Raw genomic sequence first — 19,889 nt, 5'->3', positions numbered from 1 at the left:
TCAACACTCACGCTCTGACAGATAACCGTCTCTCCACAAGTATCGATCCACGCTGCGGAGAGAGGCGCCGCGATGCCATTCCTACACACCTGCACAGATGCACGCCAGGTGTAATTGCATCTGGGTACGATCCACATCTGAAATAGGACGCTAGATGACTTTCTAGAGAACAGAATGTAACAGCGTGAATTTTTTTTTTTTTACTGCTTATGTCAAAGTGAGGCTGTTTATGGGGGACAATTATAGTTTTATAGCGCAGCCATCAATATAACCAGGTGTTGATGTTTGGAAATGTACTCCACCGTCTTCAATTCCTTTGGAGAGTCTAACTGCACAACGTCTTTTTCTGATTGATGGTAATCTAATCTAATCTAAGAAGAGGTGATGGGCTTAGTACAGTATTTAGAGAGACACCAGAAACACAGGAATTCTGGGTTAAGACAAAATGGCCACCGCAAAATAATTGATTACAACAGACATACAGTCCTTGTTATATTTCTGGTACACATCCATCCAGTGTTTTGACTAGTCTCCTATGTCCTATGTGAATTGTTGAGAAAGAGCTATGATGTCAACGACGATTGTGACGCCGTACTATCCGGATGTCTGGGTCGTATTGTTCAATTCCCGGACAAAAGTGGGTCAGGGAGTGTTGTGGACATCCAGGTCAGCGCAGTGACGTATTGTACACAGTTAATCTGATGCGGCTGCGATACCAGACAACTGCAGCGTTCTGTAAATCATTAAACCAGCCATTGCATCAGCTTTGCATTTCTATGGAATAACCTGAGTGTGACCCTGAGCGATGAGACCGACAGATCTCTGCATGTGACCAAGACCAGTTCGACGTTATATGTCTATGGATAAGTGGCATGCACAGCAGAAAAAGGCATGGTAAATGGTAAATGGACTGCACTTATATATAGCACTCAATCCAAAGCACTTTACAATGGCCTCTCATTCACCCATTCAGACACACACATTCACACACCAGCAGCTGCCATGCAATGCGCTACCCTGTTCATTGGGAGCAATTTGGGGTTCAGAGTCTCGCCCGAGGACACTTCCACGTGTGGACAGGAGGAGCCGGGATTCGAACCGCCGACCCTGTGATCGCTGGACGACCCGCTCTGCCTCCTGAGCCAAAGCCGGCCACAGCGCTGTTCTCTATTAGCGCAAACAAAACAAGTGGCGTGCTCGTAACATGTGGCCTTGCTATACTCTCAACAATACTGGCGCTCGAACCTACGGCACAAGGGACTGGAGATCTGAGACGTCAGAGGTTGGCGTGCCGTACCCAGAACAAGATGTTTATGTGCCCCGCCAGCCCCCCCCCCACCCCCACCCCTCTCCGCCACGGTGTGCTAGCAGCCCTCGCCCAGCTGCTATCGAGGCTGCCTCCTGTCAGTAACATGGTCTGTGTGGTCTGCCACACCACACCACACCACGCCACACCACGCCACGCCACACCACGCCACGCCACGCCACGCCACGCCACACCACGCCACACCACGCCACACCACGCCACGCCACACCACGCCACGCCACACCACGCCACACCACACCACGCCACACCACACCACGCCACACCACACCACACCACACCACACCACGCCACACCACGCCACACCACGCCACGCCACGCCACACCACGCCACACCACGCCACACCACGCCACGCCACACCACGCCACACCACGCCACACCACGCCACACCACACCACGCCACAACACGCCACACCACACCACAGCACAGCACAGCACAGCACAGCACAGCACAGCACAGCACAGCACATCACACCACGCCACGCCTGGTAAGCGAGCCGCACCGGCACCGGGGGGTTAAACACAGAGAGGACTTGATCCCCGTTGGGAATGTCTTCACCGTCTGTCGGCGCCCGTGCCGTTGTGACGCTGCCCCTCCGCTCAGCGCTGACCGGTTTCCCAGGTCTGGTCCCTCCCTCTCTCCAGGGTAGGTTCACCTACAGCACCCCCCCCCCCCCCCCCCCCCCCCACACACACACACACACACACACACACACACACACACATCCACACCCTCTCTCTGTCTAAACACGAGAAAAGAGCCAAGTGTTGTTCACACACAGAGGGCTTGGGCGAAATGCACTGACCACCCCCACACCTACACCCCCCCCCACCCGCCTCACACCGGTCACGTCTTCTCTGCCCCCCAGGTCAGGCACGGGAGGGCCTGTTTTCGACCCCGGGCTGGATGGAACCAGAAAACCTTGGAACCTTGCGCTTGAGTGACTAATTAGATTTGCGGCGGTTAAAAAACGCGTCGAGGAATGTTGTAATGTTGTTGTGTCAGTCAGGAGTATTTTTATACTTGTCACCTTTTCACCTGTGCTAACAGCCCACAGAGTTATAGGCCTGTACTCTCCGCCCGTCGTAGACCGCATGTACGACTTCAACATACCACTCTGCCTCTCATCAAAGGACTCGGTTTAAGTCGCTGTGTCCTTTGCCAGGACTCTGAACCTACGGTTTCTTCTGATGAAGCCAAAGCTCCTTGAAATTTTTCTTTATTTTCAAACGAAAAACACATTCTACCTTCTTGAAGGTAAAGTGGTCACCAAGCCCCTTGGTCAAGAACCAACTCAGGCCAAAACACAGCAGAGAGTTCAAACTGCCACAGTGGTGCTTCTCAAGCTGTGTATGAAATGCGCTATACAAATAAAGTTTGATTTTGATTTGATTTCACAGCAAAACACTGTCGTTTTATTATCTCTACGGTGTAGATCTTGTGTTCGATTCTGCCCATAAATAATCTTTAACACATACTGTCTGCGCCATCCATCACAGACTGTGGTAGGGTTAGGACCCGGGAGAAATGCTATCTAATTACAGTCTGACAGCACAGTAAATCAAGGTTAATTCCACCAATCATTTAATGAAAGAGGTCAGAGAGGTGTACTAATCGTTTAAAGCTTGACCCTGTTTTTTTGAGCGGTGTATATCTGCTATGTGGGTTGTAAAGTTATGTTTTACTAGTAGAAGTAGCCAAAACTACCGTGTGGTTTGTGTTGTCTCACCTGCAGATAACCTTCTCTTGTTATTTTAATTGTCGGTTCTGATACATTTCTTGTTCGCATCTGCTTGGCAGATCATGTGCTTTAGCTGAAGAGAGGAGACCACAAAACCAAAATAGAAACTTCCAGAAGCCAGTAACAAGCAGGGGCCTGCTCCCTCTCCCTGTTTGCTGTTATTCCCGTCGACGGGCATGAAGCAACCTGAGCCACAGTTTGCCCGCTGCATTCAAACACAACATGTCCTCCTCTGTATATTAAAGCTTTTTCACTTCTCTTGTAAACCGACTTTGATATTACTTAAAACGCTTGGTCTCAGTATAAACATGCTCATAATAAAAATCTCGGTTTGAAATGTGTTCTTGTCAAAGCATGGTGTTTTTTGGTAAATATCTTTATAGAATGATAGTCTAACTCCACTGAGGTGGTTGAATAAGAAGCAAAATGTTCTTTAGAAGGCGGGACCAATCCCATTATGAAGAAATAGCCTCAGTAGTAAACCATGCTGTTAATACCAACAGCACACACATGTTTGCACAAAACCATAAAGCTCAAGTTGAACACAGTCACCCAGTAGAGTGGTTTAAAAACAGAGCTGTCAAAACACCATAATTATTGGATGATGAAATATGTGATGGAGGAATGCCCCATACAAGGAGGATAAATGCCCTCCTGTCACCAATAACATGAAGGAATGTCTGGAATTGGCATGGAATTCCGTGTGTATTTGGGGCCTTTGAGTCAATCCCCACTCCCTGCTTAACCCCGCCATGTTATCTTCAGCGTAACATCAGAACATCTCCCAAATTATCCGACGCCTTGCACGCAAATGCTTTTAGTTCGCTTAAACGGAGAGGGAGAGACACAACCTTTCAGCTGAAGCTATGCAGACAAACCACATGGCAGGTAAATCTCTAGAGGCTATTTTTAGACGTCTCAAGCAATTACCTGCGACAGTTTACATTACTGAAATACTTACTAAAAGCAACACCTCAAAGGTTTCTTTAACCTCAGAAGAAGTTTCTACATTGTCTAAGATAAACACAAATACCTTATTTTAAAGAGAAGTAGAGAAGAGTAAAACAAACGTATTGTACAGAAGAAATGGTCAAAGTGCAACATCATTAAACATAATTAAAATGTCATCAACACTAGCCTAAAATGTTTCCTTGTCCGATGTACTCCAAATATTTGTATTGTATAATCGTAATATAAGATGGATGAAGACAAGATCCCTCATTGATTACGTGTGTCCACTCATAACGGTCTCTTAACACACAGGTACTGTTCAGTTCTCCGTCGTTCTGCCATGGGCTTAAACAAAATGACCAGAGATCAACTTCACAACAGATGGAGCCATGCGATTCAGGATGCATTAAACCCATTTAACTGTTATTGGACCATATCCCATGGGGCCGCTGTGGCTCAGTGGTAGAGCAGGTCTACCACCAATGATCGTAGGGTCGGCGGTTCGAATCCCACCTCCTCCTGTCCACATGTCGAAGTGTCCTTGAGCAAGACACTGAACCCAAATTTCTCCCAATAAGCCAGCTGGTACCTTGCATGACAGCTGCTGCCATTGGTGTGTGAATGGGTGAATGAGTGATTGTAAAGTGCTTTGGATAAAAGCGCTATATAAGTGCAGTCCATTTACAATCTGGCTGTGCACAATGAACATTAGGCCATTGGTGCTATATTAGTATCCATTAGAACAGTTGATTAGGAGAACAGGACCAAGAACAAACACCACTAAGAGGTTTAGATGTTGAAAGCATTGCACCTGTCTGTAATATCAATATTCCCATGTCATCCATATCGGGAAATATTATGTTCCACTTGACAAATCTACAGTATCCGCCTTATTCTTTGTGTACAGTCCTTTATCAGTTGAACAAGTCAACACGACGTGATGCAACTCAACTTAATAACGCACAACTCAACACGACACAGTGACATAATTAAGCAATAAACCACGAGAGGCCGTGTGTTATAGTGATTTTTGTTAGGCACGACGCGAAGCGGGTTGCCAAGCAACAACAACAACTACAATGCATTGGATCAAATGGGAGGCACATTCATACTGAAAATGGAATGATATGCGGTCCCAGGTGTGTGTTTAAAAAGTATTTTAACACGGCTTCCAGCCAATCAGAATCAAGAACCAGAACTAACCGTTGTATAATACAACGTAACACACAACAGAGGAGCACAGCCCAACACTGCACAGCGCAACACACTTTGAGGGCAGTTGGTAGGGAGAGAGGAGACCTCATTTCTTCTACACCCTGATTTTCAATCTTCTGTCTCTCTCTCTCTCTCCCTCTCTCTCTCTCCCTCTCTGTCTCTTTACTTCAAGATGGAGTGCCTTCATTTTTGTCCTGGTTGTCACCAACAACTTCCTGGAATTTGTTTGCCATAAATGTCTACCCGCCTCGCTAAAGAGCGCCTGTCACTGAATGAACCGCTGGATCCACGTAGCGCCTCCTTCTCCTGCTGTAAAACCTCCTCTCTCCACGCTCATACCTCCCCTCACCTCTCTCCACGCTCATACTTCCCCTCACCTCTCTCCACGCTCATACCTCCTCTCACCTCTCTCCACGCTCATACCTCCCCTCACCTCTCTCCGCTCATACCTCCCCTCACCTCTCTCCACGCTCATACTTCCCCTCACCTCTCTCCACGCTCATACCTCCCCTCACCTCTCTCCACGCTCATACTTCCCCTCACCTCTCTCCACGCTCATACCTCCCCTCACCTCTCTCCGCTCATACCTCCCCTCACCTCTCTCCACGCTCATACTTCCCCTCACCTCTCTCCACGCTCATACCTCCTCTCACCTCTCTCCACGCTCATACCTCCCCTCACCTCTCTCCGCTCATACCTCCCCTCACCTCTCTCCACACTCATACCTCCTCTCACCTCTCTCCACGCTCATACCTCCCCTCACCTCTCTCCACGCTCATACCTCCTCTCACCTCTCTCCACGCTCATACCTCCCCTCACCTCTCTCCGCTCATACTTCCCCTCACCTCTCTCCACACTCATACCTCCTCTCACTTCTCTCCACGCTCATACCTCCTCTCACCTGTCTCCACGCTCATACTTCCCCTCACCTCTCTCCACGCTCATACCTCCTCTCACCTCTCTCCACGCTCATACCTCCCCTCACCTCTCTCCACGCTCATACCTCCTCTCACCTCTCTCCACGCTCATACCTCCCCTCACCTCTCTCCGCTCATACCTCCCCTCACCTCTCTCCACACTCATACCTCCCCTCACCTCTCTCCACGCTCATACCTCCTCTCACCTCTCTCCACGCTCATACCTCCCCTCACCTCACCTCTACGAGCGACAGTCTGCCGACCGCCGGGGTCTTTGGCGTGTTCGGGCCTCGGCCCTCCCAGGAAGACGGAGAGACATTTTCCTTCTGGAAACAAACATGGGCAGAGGGAAGGAATTAAAGGGCATGTGTCTGGGACTACTCTCCTTTTAGGATTTACCGCTGTGCCCCGTCAGCTCGCTGCTCGGCCCCCCGAGAGCCCGCGCGCTGTTTATTTAGACGTGGCTGTCAGCGCTGAGGGCCCCGACGCCGTACGCAGAACTACCCAGGGCCCTGCGGTTCCGAGTTCGGGTCCGAATTCTGTCTGCCAGAGATTCCAATGCCAGGACAGGGCGTACTTAACACGCACACATGCATAGGCCTACTGTAGGTCTAGATCCCATGTACACATGCATAGGCCTACTGTAGGTTTAGATACCATGTACACATGTATAGGCCTACTGTAGGTCTAGATCCCATGTACACATGTATAGGCCTACTGTAGGTCTAGATCCCATGTACACACGCATAGGCCTACTGTAGGTCTAGATCCCATGTACACATGCATAGGCCTACTGTAGGTTTAGATACCATGTACACACGCATAGGCCTACTGTAGGTCTAGATCCCATGTACACACGCATAGGCCTACTGTAGGTCTAGATCCCATGTACACACGCATAGGCCTACTGTAGGTTTAGATACCATGTACACACGCATTTATTGAATGAAAGGTAATATACGAATAAAGCTTACTTACTTACTTACTACTTACTTGCTTACTTACTTACTTACTTAGTTGAAGTGCCCTGACTGTGGCACAGCAGACAAGGGTGGTTTGTATACTCTGCCAATAGGCAACATATACTATCTATACAGTATAGTTGACGCTTTAAGAGCAGATTTGCCAGAAGCCGTAATCTACATGTAATTTATGAATGTTTGAGTGGCTTGCTTAAGTGCACATACAGTAGTCGTACACGTCGTAATATGTGAACGTGTGTGTGTGTGTGTGTGTGTTAATCTGTTCATTAACTTTAGGGCCTTATCTGATCGGAGCTCTGTGCCAAGGCGCTGAATGTAATCTAACGTCCTCATAAATCTCCGAGCTCGGCTCTTGACGCCGGCGAGAGAGAGAGAGAGAGAGAGGAGGAATGAGGTAGCTGGGACGAGAGAGAGAGAGAGAGGAGGAATGAGGTAGCTGGGATGAGAGAGAGAGAGAGAGAGAGAGAGGAGGAATGAGGTAGCTGGGACGAGAGAGAGGAGGAATGAGGTAGCTGGGGTGCCGTCAGTCACCGCCGGCCAATATCGAGCCTCTGGAAAAACACGACTGCAGCGACTAACTGTTGAAAATCTGCTTTTTGTCTAACGCACTTAATGAAGCCAGGAACTCACACCTCATCATGACAGTATTCTTATTCCAAAAGCGGTCCTCTCAAGGCTGGGACAGTTACTAAAGGTGGACCCTCAGCGGTTGAACTGTTATCTGGTGTACAGTAAGCAGATCCTTGTGTAATGTCTCCTCTCCAGATCTATACAAGGTTTAACCACACGCTCTCGTGTTGCTCAACCTGTTGAAGCACGTCAACTAAGCTATTATTACAAGGATCAAAACATATACAGTACGTACACACACACGACGCCGGCAACACACACACAAGCCGCTACATGTGCGGAGAAGAATGCGCACATACCGTTTGAGCCTTAGTCATTGTGTGGCTGGATTACTTGAAAATCTATACTCAACACAGAGCTCTTCGAAAACAGTGACTTCACCCTGGATTGGGTGTCGCAGACAGCGCAAACAGATTAACACGCTCAGTCATTTACACAAACACTCCTGAACACACTCCGCCGGGAGAGTCACGTAAACACACTCTGGGAGAACATGGCTGTCAACGCGTGTTCACTCTGACGACATTTGTACTGTCAACACATTAGAAGCACAGGTAGCGACGTCTTATCTGAGGACCGTCGTCGGACATTCGGTGTCTCTGGATTACCCCCGAAAACTTTAGAGAAAGGGTGTTTCACTGGTCGCCAACGAAGCTAGAGTCACATATCTGTGTTGTTACGAAGAAGGCCCGATGCCAAGGCCGGGTTATTCGGTTTGACGTGACTGCCAGGTGAACCCAGCAGTGTGTGTGTGTGTGTGTGGGTGGGAGGAGAATACTTCACATGCATCTGTGGTAAACATAGCAGAGATTGTGAGCCGAGGTGTGCCGCTGGCAAGGGGGAACGAACGCGTTGGCATTAGCCACGAGGGAAGCACGCCACAAGTCGCGTCAACGCCCCGACGGCGAGGGTCTGTTAGCGGCGGTCTGTGGCGTGCCCCCCTCAGACGGAGGTGGAGAGCCGGCAGGGGTTTCGGCTACGCTAACGGACCGCCGTGTCTGCCGCGACGCAATCTTTAACCCCCCCTGTCGAACTGAAGATATACATAGCCTCGCGTCCGCAGGCTTCTGTCACTTCCCTGGGACGCTGTCCGCGATGACTAAGCGCGGGCTAGGTGGAGGAGCTTGTTGTTGTTCGCGGCGGCGCCACACGGCAAACAGCACAAGTCGAGACTCCTCAAGCCGTGCTTTGCCGCTCTTCCCTGGGCTTCCCTCAGATTAGATGACTTAGCAAAACCCCTGAACACAAAGCAGCGTTGAGAGGGACTGATGTGTTTCTTCATGAGGCCGAAAACAAACACAGAGGATGATCTTCCTTTATACAACGGGTAGTTCCGACCTCGCAATCTGATTGGTTGAGAGCCGTTGTATATGCCACGATATACCACGGGCAAAGCCTTTACTGGTCTATGTGAAATATTGTTGCACCAATTATTGCTGTGTGAATTATTAGGTTACTGTCTGTAAAAACTTTTGTTCCGTTGCATAACCGTCTGTTGGTTAGGGCTAATTGTACATCGTTTTGAAACTCCATAGCAACGTGATAGTTTTTGGAACTACCTTTCTTGGCCAAGTTCACTAAAATCGATATGAAGTCACTGAAATAGTAGGTATTTATCCCATAAATGGTTCCCGATGATGTAAGCGTTGTATAAAAGCAATAACTCAAGGGTTGTGGGATATGGCCAATATACCACAGGTTGTGCTGGTCGACTATGACTATGACTACTGGCCATATACCACACCCTCTAATGAGTTATTGCTTCATTAACCTGACGCGCTTCGCATAACCATCTGGGAACTCTCCGTTGGAAACTGTTTGGAAAAGGGCAGGCATTTCAGAAATACTTGGCAGGTGATTGGATGAACCATCTGTCCATCACCGTCTATCACACGCCATCACCACACCTAAACCCGCCCGGCGTAGCCGTTTGTATTTCAAATTCCTCTGAGCCGACGCTGATTGGCGCGATCGTTTTCTGATCTGGCACAAACGGAACAGTCTGGATACTGGGGAGTATCCAGACTGATTCTTCGTGATGCCAAAAACGAACACAGAGGGTAATCTTCTTTGCCTTCTGCTAAACCGTGCACGACCCTGTGCACCAAACTTAATCAGCGAGCCCCGGGGTCGCCTCTAGTCGCTGGATTTCTTCCAGGAACTTGTTCCATAGACCCCTTTCCTGTCCCCTCACCTACTTTCACAGTTGCAGTGGCACTAGCACCTTGATATCATAACTCCCCCATTTGAGCCAGCAAATATTTCCAGGTGATTTATTAAAAGGAAATATGATACATAGTGATGACTAACTGGACCAAAGCCTGCCGGTTTAGAGAGACAAAAACAACAATGGCCTCTATGTGGGCTGCCAGGTTGGCATAAACATGCTCTAAACTGCCCCAAAACAGAGTGCTTTGATGCTTGATCATGAGAGCACTTGAAAGTGCCACTTTGCACTTTGAGGCAATTTGTTTTGACTTTGTCTTTGTATCCCTGACATCCACAAGTGTTACTACTCTCTGCAAGACATAGCTAACAACATAAAAAATACATTACAACTAAGGATTTGCCACAATTCCCCTATGGAATAAATGCTATCTGGTTTCTCCAGAGTCAACACAAACCATAAATCACAAGAGGACCTGCATCATGGCAACAGCTGCTACTCAACTTAGACAATAACCGAAGGAAATTGAAATAGGTGAAAATAAAGCAAAATCAAGCAAAAAAACAACAAAACATGCAGGCATGATTTCACATAAGTAAATCCGAAGGAGCTTACTGAGGGAAGGAACTGAATTTCATATCTTGCTGCTTTGACATGCAGATGATTATTTAAGTGTGAGGCTGTTAGGAATGGCCACATTAGACGACACATGAACTCCTTTCATGCATGGAATGCTGTTTCCCTTCATACAAGGAAACAGATATGTGCGTGAGAAAACACATTCAAGGTCCATTTCTTTCGCTTTTGGTTGATTGTGGTCTCTTGCTGGGATTAATCAAATCAATATAACAATGAATGAATTAATGCATGCATGAATGAATGAATGAATGGATGGATGGATGGATGGATGGATGGATGGATGGATGGATGAATGAATGAATAACAAACAAATAAATAAATAAATAAAGATAGTGTAGCCTATATATGTATAAGGACCTGTATATAACAGATAATAAGGAACTCAAAATATTATCCTTCAACAACAGGGACAGAACGAATGCAAAGGAAACGCACGCCACCTGGTTGCGTCAGGTGGAACACTGTCGAGGTAACTGCGCCCGTGAGCAGATCCAGTTACACAGGTGAGTCAAAACAAACAAACTTGGTTGTGTTTGGGAGAATTAAGGAGCTATTAAACCCACTAGCTCTTAAACGCCAAGCAAATCCGACCCTAAACCCAAAATGATTGGCTTCCATATTATCAGTGTTAATAAACAGAATTAGTATTGCAAAACTATGCAAAATGCTCGACATGGTGTAGCCCCGCCCTCCTGGGCTGGTCCTGAGGTGAGCCTTCTATAAAGTGCTCGACACACACCCAGAAGGTGAGTCGAGCTCGGGTTCTCCTAAAGGTATGACAGCGGACATTTCATTAGGTGTCTCTGGGATTTCTCTACCTGTGCGTTGACACATTCTTCCAGTGAACGTTTCACTCAGACGAACTGTTACCTCTCTGACGCCGTGCCTGGTTATACTTGGGCATCCGATCAAATTGGATATACGTTTTTTGGGGTGGGGGCTGAAATAACAGAAAACATGAAACTGGAAGTGTTCTGTGGAGGTCACTACGACATGAAGTCGCTGGAGCTGTGCAGTGATGCCGAGGGCAGCGTGCGGTCACCCCTGTCCGGCGAGGAGGAGCTGGGGTCGGATGGGGACTGCGTGGCGCACAGTCCTCCACCTGTCACACCGTGCGCCGAGGGCAAGGGCAAGCCATACACACGCAGGCCAAAGCCTCCATACTCTTACATTGCACTGATTGCCATGGCCATCCGTGACTCCACCTCGGGACGGCTGACTCTGGCGGAGATAAACGAATACCTGATGAAGAAGTTTCCATTCTTCAGGGGCAGCTACACCGGCTGGAGGAACTCCGTTAGACACAACTTATCACTTAACGACTGTTTTCTAAAAGTGCTCCGGGACCCGTCCCGACCGTGGGGGAAGGACAACTACTGGATGCTGAATCCTCACAGCGAGTACACGTTTGCTGATGGGGTGTTCCGACGCAGGAGAAAGCGCATCAACAAGAAGACCGGCAAAGAGCAAGACGTCCCCGAGCACGTGCCAAACACCGCGGAGTCTCAACCCGTCTCCAAAACCGTATCCGGTGCCAAGTTTTCAAGCTCTTTCGCTATCGACAGTATCCTCAGCAAGCCATTCAAGAGAGAGGCGTGTTTGGATGAGTCCAGCTCCGCCGTTGCTGCCTTGAAGTGGCCGAGTTTCACGAGCTGGATGATGCCTCATCTGACTCCACCTGTCACTTTACCGCTCTCCCAGTCGGTGTTCCACGTGAACTCATACGCCGCGCGTGTGCTGCGGGCGTACGGCGGCGCGGCGTACTCGGAGGGGAGCCACCGGGAGGACGGCGGACACCAGACCTACACACCAGACGCGTCCGTTTACCAGATGATGCCCGCTGCATCGGCTGCGTTACGTCAAGATGTATACCAGCCAATGAAAATAGACCAGCTGTTATTGTGACGGACTTGAGGGGTGGGGCACGCGGCATGACAGCGGTTTGCACAAATTGTACAGCGTGTGGTCTAATAAACGGACTGCATTTTGTTGTTGCATTTCCTTGATTTCGACAACCAATCGTTTAAGACAGAGCTCTTTTTCAATAGGCTTTTATCTTGTCATGAAACTGGCATCCACTGGGGTGTCAGCTGACAAAGAGCTAGCCTATCTCAGTGCTTCGGGCGTTCACTGGTCATCCTTTTTAGAATGGCATTTGTGCGCTAGATATTTTATTATGGCCATAGCTTGTTCTGGTATTGTTAATGATTTTTATTTTATTTTTACCACTTGACCATTTAAATGTGCTGGTTTACAACTTTACTTTTGGCATGTCTTTAAGTGATCAAGTCAATCTGTTTGTTTTATAGCTATATTTGTATATTGTCAAAAGCACATAGGACATTTTGTATCATAATAAAGAGTGCACTTTTACATTGAAATTGTATTTTGTTATCTCTTTATTATCTTTGGCTATAATAAAGTAGCCATATTAGGGTGGTCTAGGCTACATCTTGACATGAAAAGTGATTTATCATTAGCGGTCTGTCTGACCCATTTACAACAGTTAATTGTAACTAATAATAATGTTGAGGTGCCTTCAAGATAACTTGTATTACTGACAAACACACGTACCATTGTTGCACTGTGACCTTTAAATAATGTCAAACGCGAAATTGAAATTGGTATGCGTGCAAGTGTTGGATCTGCGTTCATGAATCAATCCCTTTACAGTATCTTCAATTATAAGTAGGCTATCACATTTAAGGGTATGATTCATCACATTTCCTGAATTCCAAAACAATCTTAAAAAGCAGAAAGTCCTCTACAGAACCATTGCAATAGAGACAGACTACTGGACCAATATAGATGACGTCTTACCCCTCTCCAGCTGAAAAGAAGGCAGGGGGATCATCATCAAATTGAGACAAATGTTTAAATAAGCACAATAGCTATATTCGGGGGAAAAGGCTATGTGCTACATGATATGTTATTGTGATTGGGAATTAAATCATCAATGATATAGCGTAATAATAATAATAATAATAATAATAATGCGTAATAAATTCACTGGTATTACGCACAGCCTAATTCTAATATGAATACTTACTGATACTACTGCTATTACTACTAGTACTACTACTACTACTACTACTACTACTACTACTAATACTACTACTCATAATAATAATAATAATAATAAGCCTATAGCCTACTAGTAGGCCTAGTAGTACGGCTACATACTACTACTACTAGCCTACTACTACTACTAGGCTACTACTACTACCAGGCCTACTACCTGCTAATGATAATAGCCTAATTATCATCCTCCTCATCATCATCATGATCATCATAATAATCATAATCATTAGTAATTATTTAGAATTGTTTGCGTGACTTCAGCCGTCTAAAATGTTTGCTGTATTGAGGAAAGAAATACAGCCGCCTTGTATTTATGTCCTGTGAGGCTCTGTGAACGGATACAGGCATTCTGGAGCTATTTATGTTTTCTGTCTTGTGCTACAAATAGCCCTCGTCTCTGGAGTCAGACATAAGCAGGGGAGAGAGAATCAAAATTTGGTTGAACCCAATTTCAGAAAACATATTTATTAATATGTAATGATCTCCCTGTATTACTTGCAAAGCCTTCCAAGCCTATTCTTTGGTTTAAAACAAAATGTCCTTAAAAACAGCTGTGTCTGGACGCAGCATGATGATTAGTTTCGATGTTGCCGGAAATCCTACAGAGATTATGTTATTAACCTTTGTGTTTATAATGAAAAACATATTTTATCTTCACAACCTTGTTTGGTTTAAGGATCCAGCTTGTGGTTTAAAACAACAGCTTCAAATCCATTAATGGCTGTTAATATAGTGCAATTGTGCACCCCCCCCCCCCCCACACACACACACACCTAAAATAACTTCAAATCAATTATGTGGAGCTCAACAAAGACATTCTGATAATGTGTTGCATTGTTTTTCTCAGGGTGAATGTGATGAAATGTGAATGTGATGTAGGAGCACTGACGTAGCATATCCTACCTTGTATGACATCAACAAATATGGGATGGAATGTAAAATAATTAATTCAGTGCATGCGTTTTCGTTCATCCGTCTTTAATGATAGTGTTTCAAATAACCTAGACTATGTCAAGGAAGGCCTCTGGGCCATCTTAGTGTAGAAGGCCTAAAATTGCATCCAAAAGGCAAACCACAAACAATTTGTGGGCCTACAAAACAACAATCATCATGATTATCATTAGGCTACAATACCTATGGAAAATGAGATCTCTCTATTTCTCTAAAAGGCCTAATTTGGATCGTCGCTGTAATGAATTCATCTCTCCAGGGATGTGATCCAGACTCCAGGCGGTAAACTGACACCCCCGCGCTGTGTGTGGTATCCTGGCAGCGGCCGATGGAAAAATCAGGCTTCCAACGTCGGAGTCTCCCGCGGACACCGCCTCAGACACACGAACACGACAACGAGGACTGGTGTTCCTCGACTGCAAACAAGGCATCCTGCCCGTAGGGCTAGGCTCTATGGGAGATTTCCATGTCAAGCAGGTGACAGCACAAACACTCCGCCTGTGTGATGTGACTTGTTTTTGAAACACAGAACTAGCAAGTGGCGTGATTAATAAACTGTAATAACTGTATAAACAGCCTGTTTACCACATAAATAAGTTATAGTGTAAACCGTGCGTGTGGGGATTGATTTGCCCGTTTGCGTTCAGCATTTGGTGTGTTGACACGAGTGTCTAAATGCGTTGGCTTGATAAATGGCGATATGGCGTGTTTTGGAAATGCGAAGGGTGGGAGGAGATTTATGTTATTCCTCTATGCCGTGCTCTCTCTCTCTTCCTCTGCCTTCAGAATGATGCCTGGACCGCGGCCAGCCTGGCCAGATATGGGAGGGGGTGGGTCTCGAGTTCCTGGCGATTTCTTGGAGGGATTTAGAAGGATCTAGGGGGCAGAGAGAGATTTAAGAATTGATAGGTGGTCGAGTTTTGTTTGGCCGGCTGGCTTCGCGCAAGAAAGTCGAGGAGCTTTATGTTTCCTTTCCTCGAGGATTATTGCTAGCGATGGCCAGAGAGAGCCGAGGGAGGAGCAGCCGCCGCCGAACACAGCTGGACATCCTGATTTCAACAGTAGGCTAATAAACGCGCAGTGACTCGCAACTGCGCACTGACCTCTGCAATTAACGCGCTTGGGAACGTCTTTTTTACGCCGTTTCAGTGAGTAATGCCGAGTTGCTGACAAGAGCGGATTTCCAAGAGTCGGGAAAGGTGTTGGCCAACCACTCATCTGGCTATTGTCTTTCAGCGTCCTCGCGTTTTAAAGCGGCTATGGCAAACATGACGACTAACGAGAGCTCTCGGCAACATCTGGATTCTCTGACGTCCGGTCCAGCGGTGGGTGCTGTGCGCGCCGCCCTGGTGAGCGCGCAGCCTGCGGTGGAGGACGCGGCGAATGCATCGGTCAAAGCGAAGAGGGGCAACTCGGGCTTGAGGCGACCCGAGAAACCACCGTATTCATACATCGCCCTCATCGTGATGGCCATCCAGAGCTCTCCAACCAAAAGGCTAACTCTGAGTGAAATCTATCAGTTTCTGCAGAGCCGCTTCCCTTTCTTCAGAGGATCTTACCAGGGCTGGAAAAACTCTGTCAGACACAACTTGTCTCTGAACGAGTGCTTTATAAAGCTGCCCAAGGGCCTCGGCAGACCGGGCAAAGGTCACTACTGGACCATTGACCCGGGCAGCGAGTTCATGTTCGAGGAGGGCTCTTTTCGACGCCGACCCCGAGGGTTCCGTAGGAAATGCCAAGCTTTGAAACCGATGTATCGAATGATGAACAGCATTGGGTTCGGTGCTTCGATACTCCCTCAGAATTTTGATTTCCAATCCCCGTCTGCGTCCTTGCCGTGTCATGCCAACACTTACAATTTAGACTTGATGGCTAGTTCAGGCATGCCAGGGGGCTTTGAAGGGCTAGGCGGGGGCCATCATGTCCCACACATGTCGCCTAGCCCCGGGTCATCCTACATGGCTGCATGTCAGGTGCCGCCTAATGACTACTGCCCGGACAGAAGCAGTAGCCCGTTATACTCGTCCTCAGCGATGGTAGGCACCTTGGATGGTCAGTCTCCGTACGGGAGTGCCCCTTCACACTGGACATCCCCAGGAGTATCTCCGTACATCAAGCAGCAGTCTCTGGCCTCAAATAGCCCCACATCCTCCGGCCTGCACTCCGGCATGCCCCCCTACTCTCTGGAACAGAGCTACCTCCATCACAATGGGAGGGACTCTGATGTTCCAGGTACGCTTTAGCACAGTATATCATTTGAATGTGCGTGAAAAAGAAAAAAAGACATAGTCTGAGAAATGTAGGCCCACGTCGTCTAAACCGTGTTTACTAGGCCTAAACAACAACATAAATCAGCGTCATACAAATAAAGACAACGGGACTCAAACACTAAGAGCAACTAGGCCTACAAGAAACCAATATTAAAAAACGGATATTTCTAGTGTTCAAACGTAGGCTATATATGAGTTGACGTAATTTATAGTCTGCGATTAGTAGGCCTGTTGTAGGTATTTTAGTCCGCATTCAATTGTTAATTGATGATTGATGATGATTGATTGATGTTCAGTGTTATATGGCTCGTAATTATGATAAGAATACATCATTAAAATTATCCAAAATGCACTGCACCAGATTGTTTCTAAGCCCGGTTTTAAAGGCATAGGCCATAGGCTAGTGGTCAATGTTTCATTATAGACCTATAATCTCCAAAACGTCTTAGATTAGGACTAATATAGGCCTGGCCTATTATATGTGAAATAAATAACACAAACATTAGATTTCAATTAACTTTGCACCGACAGGCTACCATCCACAAATAGCCTAAATCATTTGGATTATTATTATTTATTTTTTTACAACGTTGTAAAGATAATAGGCCCACCAGTCACTTGAGTAATATGCTCCAGCAGTCAGTGTTCATACGCCTTTGCTAATTGACTGAATACGATCATTAAATAAACTGCATGAAATGACACGGTGTTTATTAAAGCACCGTGTCATTTAAAAGCACAATAGCACAGTGTTGACATTTTAACATAGTATGGACATTTTGAGAATGCAAGGTACATTCCCTCCAAAAGCATAATGCTCCGTGAAAGGTTATAACCCAAAATAAAAGCTTTATGGAAAGAACTATTGCAGTCTAAATGTTCAATCCTTCTATATGTGTGGCATAACTCGATGTTAGACTACCAATTTATTTGTCCTCTCTCTTTTGCAGTGGGATTATCCAGATACTCCAGCCACTCCTCGCCTGTGTGCGACAGGAAAGATTTTGTTTTGAACTTGAATGGGATCTCTTCACTCCACCCCAGCGCGAGCGGGTCCTACTACCACCAGCTGCACCACCATCACCAGAGCGCGTACCAGGACGTCAAGCCGTGCGTCATGTGACAGGAAACACAAGCTAAAGGCCAACAATCTCGGAGCAGAGGCTACTGTATATACAGTAGTCTATAAACCATCCGTATCGCTCAGAGACCCCACGTGCCGCAATTATTGATCTTCATTCTTCAAATGAAATGATTTTTTTTTTTTATTAGCACGGAAGAGTCTCTATGAGTCTGTTTTCTAAAAAAAAAAAAAACTAAAAAGATGAACGAACTTGAAAACAGTGAAATAAAACAGCCTATTTTCAACCATTGGCATCTCTGCCATTGGTGTATGAGGACACTATAGAAAATCAAAACAGCCTTCTTTTCAAATACTGTATCGTGCTTATTGGTCAATTCGCCATTCGTGTTTTACCACAAGTCGTGAACGGACAAACTGCAATAACTGCAATATCCAACCACTTTCTGAATAGCCTATGTAAAAAAAAAAAAAAATCAAAAAATGCATGGACAATCACGCCGCGTTATCTTTGTTAATATGCACTCAATTTTGTCCCCATGAGTTTTCTGCTGCTGTACAACAGACAGTTAATAAAGTGATTTATTTAAACGTTTGGATTAAGTCAATTCATTACCAATGCAAGGATTATTTTTGTCTGGGATATGTTGACAATTTATGCGGACAAATCTTGCAGCACATAGACATAATCTTGCAAAACACGGACATTGACAAATCTAGATCAGTCTATTTTGTAATGCAGTAGGACTATAATTAGCCTAATTTGTGAGCAAGAGGGCGGTAATCTGAGTCTTACTCATTCCGAGGGCAATTAGTAGGCAAGATGGGGCAAATTACCATGATGAACAATCCATTCAATTAGGCTCTTGTGGAACTCCTGAATTTGTGAAATCATTTCTATAAACTGTCTAAAATCAGGATCCATCGCGCTGCCAGATTAATTGCAAAATTGAGGGAAATTAATGTATTTATTATTTATTTACACTAACATTACATTTGACTTAAATCTGTTTGACAATGTGTTTCAAATTATTCATAGTTCATTCATCAGTATACTGTTCCACGCAACGCATGTTAGGTGACTGAAGTGCATTATGTACATGGCTTGCAAGTGTGTGGTGTTACAATGACGCCACCTAGTGGCACTAACTCACTTGTGCACCTCTGGATGTCAGAAGGCTTTTCCAGGAACGTCATATGTTCGTTTATGGTGATGGATCTGGGGACTCTTGACGTGCCAAGACACCCACGTTCAATACACAAAAGCACTGTTGGCGCTGAATATTGTGTAATAAACAATTACACAACACTCGCAATGAAATCCGACCAGGTGTTCTAATCCACAAAAATACAGAAAATGAGTCACGCAAATGTATAAAATTTTTCTCTTTGATTCTAGCTGACCCATTTATATGTGATCCATTTGATGTGTTATAGAGAGGCTGGACTTGACTGGAATCAAAAGCCTCAGAGGCCCACATGTTTGGACTCAACAAAATGTTCTCTGTAAAAATAAGCAAACATAGAGCGGCTTTTCAACAGATTCTAATGTGTGAAAAATGTAAATATGTGCAGCTAATGTAAGTTTCTTGTTAAGAAACCGCAGCACAATGACAGTGTGGGTTGTGAATTCATTAACATCGGCAGCATGGGAAATGCACATCAAACCACAAAAAGAAAATTTGAAAAGAACTCTTTCATCATTTGAAGCTATTTCTTTTCCAAATCTAAACACCATATTTCCACTGGAAGTATCAGCAGATGTTCGGTGAGGTGCGTGAGAATGAAGGATTCTCAGAGGCCTGTTCTTCTAAATGCACCGACTAAACCATAACGTTCTGACCAAATGTAGTGAAGATTTTTTTTTCTTCATCTAAACAGATTTTAAATCACCTCAGGAATTCCTTCTCTACAAAGTCTGGCTCACATTCATAAAG

The 19,889-nt window shown here is 46.0% G+C and overlaps 2 protein-coding genes across 2 annotated transcripts; both read left to right on the top strand.

Moving 5' to 3' along the window:
* Nucleotides 1–11,526: 11,526 nt before the first annotated feature.
* Nucleotides 11,527–12,474, top strand: foxq1a (forkhead box Q1a; the record flags this gene model as incomplete). The annotated part of the gene is made up of 1 exon (XM_084447181.1): nucleotides 11,527–12,474. The coding sequence occupies one exon, from the start codon at nucleotides 11,527–11,529 to the stop codon at nucleotides 12,472–12,474; it is 948 nt and encodes a 315-aa protein (XP_084303307.1).
* A 3,395-nt stretch (nucleotides 12,475–15,869) lies between these two features.
* Nucleotides 15,870–17,994, top strand: foxf2a (forkhead box F2a; the record flags this gene model as incomplete). The annotated part of the gene is made up of 2 exons (XM_084447180.1): nucleotides 15,870–16,833; nucleotides 17,822–17,994. 2 exons carry the CDS (start codon nucleotides 15,870–15,872, stop codon nucleotides 17,992–17,994), a joined length of 1,137 nt encoding a protein of 378 aa, XP_084303306.1.
* Nucleotides 17,995–19,889: the final 1,895 nt, after the last annotated feature.

The sequence above is a fragment of the Borostomias antarcticus genome (genome assembly GCF_949987555.1).
Source record: "Borostomias antarcticus genome assembly, chromosome: 12".
NCBI classification, from domain to species: domain Eukaryota; kingdom Metazoa; phylum Chordata; class Actinopteri; order Stomiiformes; family Stomiidae; genus Borostomias; species Borostomias antarcticus.
This window is presented reverse-complemented; position numbering and strand designations above follow the sequence as displayed.